Source organism: Monodelphis domestica, chromosome 4 (genome assembly GCF_027887165.1).
Source record: "Monodelphis domestica isolate mMonDom1 chromosome 4, mMonDom1.pri, whole genome shotgun sequence".
NCBI lineage: Eukaryota > Metazoa > Chordata > Mammalia > Didelphimorphia > Didelphidae > Monodelphis > Monodelphis domestica.
In genome coordinates, this window is record NC_077230.1 from 273575930 (window position 1) to 273584978 (window position 9049).

Below are 9049 nucleotides of genomic sequence, written 5' to 3' on the forward strand. Positions count from 1 at the left end.
CAGTATCCCACACCCATAATCTTCTGCCTCCACAAAGTTCAAGGAATGATGTCTTCTCATATCTCTTCTTTGGGGCTAAGCTTTGTTACTCTGATTTCAAAGTGTTCAATATTGATTGTTGTCTATTGATATTTCATTTGAACTGTTATAGTCATTGTGTATGTTGTTTTCTTTTCTTTTCTTTTCTTTTCTTTTCTTTTTTAATTTAAAACCCTTACCTTCTGTCTTGGAACCAATACTGTGTATTCCAAGGTTCCAAGGCAGAAGAGTGGTAAGGGCTAGGCAATGGGGGTTAAGTGACTTTCCCAGGGTCACACAGCTGGGAAATGTCTGAGGTCAGATTTGAACCTAGGACCTACTGTCTCTAGGCCTGGCTCTAAATCCACTGAGCTACACAGCTGCCCCCTGTATGTTGTTTTCTTGATGCTGCTTATTTTAGTTTGTATAAATGCTCATTGGTTTTCCTGTGCTTCTTTGTATTCTTAATATTAATTTTTTATAGCAAACAGTAATATTCCATTATATTCATGGAACCACATTTTGTTTAGCCATTTTTCATTTGATGAGGATCTGCCTTATTTCTAGTGCTTTACTAATACAAAAAAAAGACTTTATAAAAACCAAAATATATCAGTACTACAAAAAGTTTTTTCTTTTTGTCACTGACCTTTTCTGGAGTAGATGCCATAATGGTGGATCTTAGAGTTAAAGAGTGTGGACATTTTAATATCTTAGTATAATTTGGGATTGCTTTCCAGAATGGTAGGACCAGTTTATATATCTGTCAACACTGAATCTGAATTTGTGTGCTTATCTTTCCACAATCTCTAGAATTTTAATTATTTTGGGGGTATTTCTATGGTAGCATTCATCTCTGGAATTTCCTTTCTGTCTTATCCCAGAAGAGATACAGTTTTTTGTACTTTGAGATTTAATTCAGTTCTTGTTTTGGTTCATCTAGCATACAAGTTTAATTGTGTAAGAAATGCTGTGATAAAGAGCACAGTTTGAGAAATGAATAGTGAGAAACTTTGGGTGATGTCTTTTATGGGACTTATTTCTTCCTTAGGTTGCAAGTGGAATGATCTTGGTCATGGCTTTTTTTCTCATCACCTATACTTTTCATTCAACATGGGTCACCAGTGAAGCCTACTCTTCTCCCTCTATTGTGCTTTCTGCACGAGGTGGAGATGGAAGCAGGATCATATTTGATGACTTCAGAGAAGCGTACTACTGGCTTAGGCACAACACACCAGAGGTAAAGAGAGTTAAAAGGATGGGAAAGTTGGTTTGATGATGAGGGTAGCAATTTCCAGCTGCACTAAGTTCTGACTGAATAAGATTATAGATTATTATGGTTGGAAGGACTTTAGAAGTAATTTACTACAGAGGTTTTTAATCAGGAATCTACAGATTTATTATAAAAATATTTTGATAATTGCAACCTTACTTATTTTATGTTATGCATTTAAAAATATAGGGGTTTTAGACTTCCCTTGACTGCAAAAGGGGTCCATGCCACACAAAAAAGTTTAGTAACCTCTAATCTATCTCAATCCTATAATTTGTAGATTAAAAAAATTGAGTTGGTCATTGAGTTGGACTTGATTCTGATAATACTGTGAGATACCAAGTGAATGTAGAATTTAACTTTGCTCTTTGTTTAGTCTCTCCCACACACCTGCCTTTCTACTGTTTGACAACAGCATTCTTGTCCTTTCTAGTCTCTTTTCCCCAGTTCCCCAAGTTTTCTTTTTTTTTTAATGTTTTCTTATAACATTTTGTACCTTTTCCTTTCAATTCCCACATTCTAATTTAAAAGTGGAGGTGCTATATAGATTAAAGGAACAGTTGTTATTTGTTTCCCTAACTTTTATCTCCCCAGTTTGTCAGGTTTTTGAGTGCAGGATCACATTTAATTATTAATTTTTTGTATTCTTAGCGTCTAGCACAGTGCCTGACTTCAACTGAGTGATTGATAAATGTTTGATTTTCATATTCTTCATCCTGCCAACATTCAACCCCTGGTTGTCTTTCTCCTATGCATCATTCTTTTTGTAACAATGCTGCCATTGTTATTTATTCAGTAAATTATTTCCCTAGTAGAAAATGAGTTTGGCTGAAGATCTGAGGGAGATGGGCATGGTTACATGAAAATGTTGAGTTAGTTGTCTAAGGTTTATTTTAGGTCAGGAATACTGTACTCTTATTAGATTAATTAATTGGATACCATTTTACTTTCATTTGTGGGTAAAAGATGCCTTCTTTCCTTTCACTTTCCTTCATCCCTAATAGCATACATGAAAGCAGGAACCTAGTTTCTAATGTTGCTTTTTACCACCTTTCCAGGATGCAAAGATCATGTCATGGTGGGATTATGGCTACCAGATCACAGCTATGGCAAATAGGACAATTCTAGTGGACAACAACACCTGGAACAATACTCATATTTCTCGAGTAGGGCAGGTAAGTAGAGAGACTCTTCATGCATTCTGAATATGAGTCCTGGTAGGAAATATTTCTTACATAAGTCAGTATTACTTTGAACTGAACTGAGATATCTCTGTATTCTTCTAGGCTATGGCATCCACAGAAGAGAAGGCCTATGAGATCATGAGAGAGCTTGATGTCAGTTATGTGCTGGTTATATTTGGTGGCCTCACTGGATATTCTTCTGATGGTAATGTCCCTGATAATCTTATGGATGATTTCACTGAGCAGACACAGTAAATAATTCCTAAAGAGGACTTCTAAATTCAAGCTTATATTTTTTTGTCCCTCACTAATAATTCCTCTTGGCCCTATGTTGTTTAGAAAAAAGGCTGATCATTTGGAGCCAAAGGCTTGCTACTTAGTGTTTGCTTCAGTATATAAAATAATAACCAGTTGAATATATAGTGAAACTGAAACCATGAGTTCAAATGGTGATTTTTTTTTTTAGGCCTATCATACTAAAACTGACTACATAACTTGTATTGGGAGCTCCATACTCCCAAATTATTCAGGTGCCTTATGAGAATGGAGTAAATGATTAGTTTTCTTTTACTCTAAACAGTAGTCTCTATTCTTGACCGTAGATTCTTGCCATCCTAGAGGGAGTTATATCTTTCCCAATGAGCAACAACTGATGTATGTATTTGTATATCCATTGTATTTGATGTCAAAGAGATTACATAGCTGCTGGGATAATCCTATCTTACTTAAATACACATTATCAGGCCATATTTTGTGTTCTTAAGATAGTTCACATTATTGATGATTCCTGCTTCCTAATGCAAGAGGCATTGACATAGAACACAAGATTAAACTTAGTGCTGGGAGGGTCTTAGAGATCAATTAGTTGCCCTTCAGGTTTCATGTACTATATTAGATGTGACTACATAGTAATGAGATTTTCTTTAGGGAGTGTGTAGAAATAGAGGAAAGATCATCACAGAAGGGACATGAAATAGCATGTTGCAGCTTTTAACAGTAATAATTAAGAACTTAAAGTAAGTCATTGTTGGGTTTGTCTTTCCAAATAGAAATACATATTTTTATGTGTTTAAAATTAGTATCTCTTAATACAAAGAATATAAAGATATCTGCAGATAAGACACTTAGCAAAATAAAAGAAAATCTGGAAATAGAAGATCAAGATCAAAGGCCTTTAACTGATATAAAAAATTTGGAGGTGGGGAGAATGTGATATTGATATTGCATGAAGCAGCCATCCTTATAGGAGTGACAAAAATGTTAAAAAGGTCAAAAGTTTGGTTTTCAAATAAATGATTAACAGTGAGAGTGGTGGCTACAAAATTATCTTTAGTTAAAGGAGCAGACTTGTTTTGCAAGAAAATTTCCACAGATTGTGCTATGTATTTGGACTGATGAACAGAAACAAAGATTTATCTTTCAAGTAAAGTTTGACATACTTAATGCTTTTTTTGAGGAAAATAATAACTGGTGATGAAGTATGTCACAACATTATCCAAAAGTAAAGTGTCAAAGTCTGCAGTGGAAAATTCCAACTCAAGAAAGTGTCCAAGTCGAATTCCTAGGGGGTGATAATGTAGATTTGTTTCTTTTATTTTATTGGTATCGTTCATGTAGATTTTGTGTCTTGTGACCAGTTAAACTTATAATCTAGAAATTCTAAAGGATTTGAATGAATTTGTGGGATGATAAAGAAAACAGTTTATAGGTCAGTGATAGAATTTTTCAACATAATAGTACTCCAGCTCAGTGTTATGTTCTGTGAAAGTTTTTGGCCAAATATAATCATATCCCATCTGGTCACTCACCTTATTCATCAGACTCAACCTCATGTGATTTTTTTATTATTTTACAAAATCAAATCACTCTTGTGATTAAGATTTGGTACCATAAAGATTGTTCAAAAGAGGTGACAGTCTCTGTAGACACTTCCAAAAGAAGAATTCCAGAGGTGTTTAGCATATTGGCAGCACCATTGGAATAAATGTATTAGACTTCTTTTTAAAGGAAATAACAATCATTCAGGTGTTTACTTCTTGGTAGTTTGTCTAATTCCTTTATAATTATGCCTCTTATTATGATATTGTTTCTTAAATATCGTTATCTTATCCTAAATATCCCTGCATCTATATTTTAAATATTCCTTTCAATGTCTGTCATGGAAAATATCGAACCTCTGCAAGCTCAGTTCTCCCTGTAAACCTTAAAATTTCCCAGACCCTCTTTATAAGATTGAATTAAGACCATTCCCCATTTGGGCAGTGAACACTACTTAAAGCAGGAATGTGAAAAATTCTACTTTACCTACTTGGGTCTACCCTAGGGGAAGATAAAGTTGTAAACTCTTTTCTGAACAATGAAAAGTACTTAAACCCATATTTTTCTTAAGCTAAGTACCTATAAAGGTCAAGCAACTTGTGAATTTACAAGGAACAAAGAACTGGAAAACTTACTCAGAGCTTTCCTGGTGTGAATTACTCAAAAATCTACACCTTCTTAGGTGTGGACTAAAAATGGGCGGTCCTTTAGAAACATCTACAGTGATTGGTAGATGTAAGGACTTAGGGGAGGTGACAGAGGAGATTTTGCCCTTAAAAATAAGAGCTCAGGGAAGAGCTGGGAAGTCATTTTGAAACATTCAGATTGGAGAGACTCATTCTGAGGAGACTGATTCTGAAACATTCAGATGGAGGAGGGAGCTGGTGAAAGCAGCTGAGATGCTGCTGGCCTGGTGTCATTAGAAATCCTTACTTAGACAGACCTTATGGTGAGTTATAAAAAACTGACTGATTCCTCTCTTAAGGCTCAGGTCTAGGCCATATTGGCTTGAGGCCCTTCATACTTATTCCTTTCTTACTCTCTCTCTCTTTCTTTGATTACTCATTGTATTGTTAATTAAAATCTCTATAAAACCCAATTGACTTGGGTATTTGAATAATTGGGAATATTTCCCTGGCGACCACCTTATATTTGATTTTAAACCCAAGACACTGTAGTGAAACATATTTCTGCAGTCAAATTTACTCACCCTCTCTTATATCTATAACAATTTATATCTTCCACTATTTTAATCACTACAGTTTAAGACCTCAACCATTTTAAATCTCACATCCCTCAATTTCATTATTGTTAATTTTCTATGAAATATATATTGTCTAGCTGACCTACAGGTCACACAACAAAATAAAAATGTGATCAGAGTCTAGATTCTCTGAGCAATATGAAATAGTGTGATATGAGACCATATTTCACACTTTTCCTTTTTTTAGACTACTGGAAGTTCATCTTTGATTAGTGGACTATCCTCTCTATTGTCCCTGATCCTGTCCACCCTCCCATCCCTAAAATACCTCAGGCTTCTACACTAGGGACTACCAGACAGGTAGTTACAACCCCAGGGTCCTATGGACTGTTGGTCTAATAATACCTAGAGAATGGGATTCAGGACTCTGGAATTCTATAGTTAGCTTTGTTCCTGACTGCACAATCAGTACAAATTACCTTTTTGTGCCCCAGTTTTTCCTCCACAATATAGAAATGGTGATGTAGACATGAATGTTATATTGCCCACCTAAAGACATGTGCACTCCTTAGGAAGCAGCACAGTTTTTCTAATGTCAGTAGAACACTTCCAAACTAACCTTTTTGCCAAAATTAATCCCTAAATCCTGTGTTTTGGTGTGTTTGGCAAAGGGGACAACATCAAGGGTGATGAAATGGCTTCACTTGATAGGGTAAGAACTTGAGAATCGTTTCTGATGTATATACTTTGTCAATGGTCATCGTACATGTGTATTTTTTAAACCAGTTTTAGGTTTTGTGGCTGACAAGGCAAAGATCCGAGTAGCCAGTTATCTGCCCTATATCTCCTAGGGGCCTGTAGTTAGTTATTGCCCCATTATGTGCTCTTCCTCAGTGCCAGTTGAAGGTTGTCATTTTTGGGATTTGTTGTCTCAAATGTGATGGGAAAAGTCTTCTGATAGAACAGTAAACATAGTGTCTTATCTTCCCCTTCTCTCCTCTACTGCTTGGTATGCTGGTTAGAATTAGATAATTAATCCCTGACAAGAAAAAATACCTTTTGATCACAAGAGGAAATTTCTTTGGAAATAGGGACATTTATGAGAATTTATTTGTCTAGTTTTGACATCAGTGTGAAAAAAATGGTTTCATTATGTTTTGTAGACATTAACAAGTTTCTGTGGATGGTCAGAATTGGGGGAAGCACAGACACAGGCAAGCACATCAAAGAGCATGACTACTATACTCCAACTGGAGAGTTCCGTGTTGATCGAGAAGGTTCTCCAGTGCTCCTTAACTGTCTCATGTACAAGATGTGTTATTACCGCTTTGGACAGGTCTACACAGAAGCCAGTGAGTAAAAGGCAGTGTGGTAAAGAATGGGAATGATATGGGCTGGAATAGGACAAGGGCTACAACTTCTGAAGTCTGTTTCTTTGAGGGAAACTTGTTATAGCCATAAAATCATCTCTTAACTTTGCATATTTTACTGCTATACAAGAAAAAAAGTTCTCCATTGGGTTTAGGGGCCTAACCATTGAAATCTCTTCTTCTACTAAAGAAAACTTTGGTGCTAAGAATGCCATTTAGACCCCTACCTGAGTTTCTCATACACTATTTTGAATATTAGCATGTTCTGTCTTCCTAGTTACTTGACCCTCATTAATTTTATAATTCTTCAAGGGGACTAAAGGTCAGCCTTTTGTTTGTCTTTGAGAAAGGATGAGCTCTTTACTCTGCTAGATTTCTTTTTGTAGAGAGAATATGTTCTATAATACCTCCTTTTCATTCTTTGCCCATCACAATTTTTATTAACATATACTCCAGTAGCCATCTTCTTTAACCATAAATAATGGTGTATGTCTCTTTTTTTTTATCCCCTTCCTAGAGCGTCCACCTGGTTATGATAGGGTCAGAAATGCTGAGATTGGTAACAAAGATTTTGAGCTTGATGTCCTAGAAGAAGCATATACCACAGAACATTGGCTTGTCAGGATATACAAGGTAAGTATATGCTACAGTGTTGCTTATGGGGAAAAGCACTGGATTTGTCTTTAGGCTTAGAAAATTCTGAGTTTGAATCCTGGTACTTAGTACTTAGTGTGGTACTTAGTGTGATTTTGGGGCAAATGACTTAACCTTTTTTTGTAGGCTTCACTTTCCTTATCTGTAAAATGATACAGTTAGACTAGATCGTTCCTAAGGTCTTTCCTAGTTCTGCTTCTTTGTCATCACTAACTCCCGTATTTTTTGGAATTAATCCCTGGTTTTGATGGGCAGAACCTTCCTCATTAGAACATATAACTGAATCAGAATCTCCATACATTCGTGTGTGTGTATGTATGTATGTAAGTGTATGTATACATGCATTTTACAAATGTGTGTATATAATTTTATTTGTGATAACAGTTGAATAGAAAAAAATCTTCCTGTGCTTTAGAGATTTCTTGCAGCATATTTTTTTAAACCCTTACCTTTCATCCTGGAATCAATGCTTTGTATTGGTTCCAAGGCAGAAGAGCGATAAGGGCAAGGCAGTGGGGATTAAGTGACTTGCCCAGGGTCACACAGCTAGGAAGGGTCTGAATTCAGTTTTGAACCTAGGACCTTCCTTCTCTAGGACTGACTGTCAATCTACTGAGCCACCCAGCTGTTCCCATATGCACAGTTGAATAGCTTTTTGGGCATAGTTCCAAATTGCTTTTTGTAATAGTTGGACAAACTGCACCTCTTGCATTTGTCATTTTCCTTTTTTTGTCAACTTTGCCAATCTGATGAGTGTAATCTCTGAGGTACCTCAGAGTTGTTATAATTTGCATTTCTTCAAATATTAGTGATTTAGAGCATTTTTTTCATAATACCATTGGTAGCTTGGATTTCTTTTTCTGAAAACTGCCACCATATTCTGTCAACTGAAAAATGACTGTTCTTATAAATTTTAGTTGCATTGGTTTTGTTTGTACAGAAAGTTTTTAATTTTAGGTAATCACAATTTTTTTACCTCATGAATCTTGTTTGGTCCTTAACTTTTCCTCTATTCATAGATGTGATTCATTATCTATAAATAATGTCTTCATCCTCTTCTAATTTATTTATATCAATATGTCTTTATTCATTTGAAATTTACCTTGGTATATGGTGTGGTATGTTAATATATACCTAGTTTCTGCCAGACTACTTCCTAGTTTTCCTAATAGTTTTTGTTGAATAATGATGTTCCCTGATTTTAACAGATCTTGCAAAGGGCTGAAGCATCTAATTTATCTTACAGGTAAAGGACCTGGACAATAGAGGCTTGTCAAGGACATAATCATCATCTTCACCTCCAGTATGCTTCGCACTGAATTTGTCTTCACCTAGGATGCCGCAGACATTGTTTTTATATGCAGTTTGTAAGAACAGGGCAGAATGGGATTGAAATTGCCTGGAAATTTTGCCCTGGGCAATATAGACCGGGCCAGGTGGAATGATTTTTATAATTATAAGCAGGTTACCAAATGAAATATGTCATGGCTTTACCATGTCAATTAAAGGGGGAAGAAAAATTTTTAAA

At 35.6% G+C, this 9049-nt stretch overlaps 1 protein-coding gene across 2 annotated transcripts in view; it reads left to right on the forward strand.

Annotated features, from left to right (window-relative positions):
• STT3A (STT3 oligosaccharyltransferase complex catalytic subunit A) overlaps positions 1–9049 on the forward strand; it is a 28809-nt gene extending 19760 nt beyond the window's left edge. For both annotated transcript variants that reach the window (XM_001365173.4, XM_007495075.3), the window contains exons 13-18: positions 1070–1258; positions 2350–2466; positions 2578–2680; positions 6661–6849; positions 7385–7500; positions 8768–9049. In XM_001365173.4, the coding sequence (XP_001365210.1) occupies positions 1070–1258; positions 2350–2466; positions 2578–2680; positions 6661–6849; positions 7385–7500; positions 8768–8806 (753 nt within the window). In that variant the 3' untranslated portion in view covers positions 8807–9049. The remainder of the gene's footprint in view (positions 1–1069; positions 1259–2349; positions 2467–2577; positions 2681–6660; positions 6850–7384; positions 7501–8767) is intronic.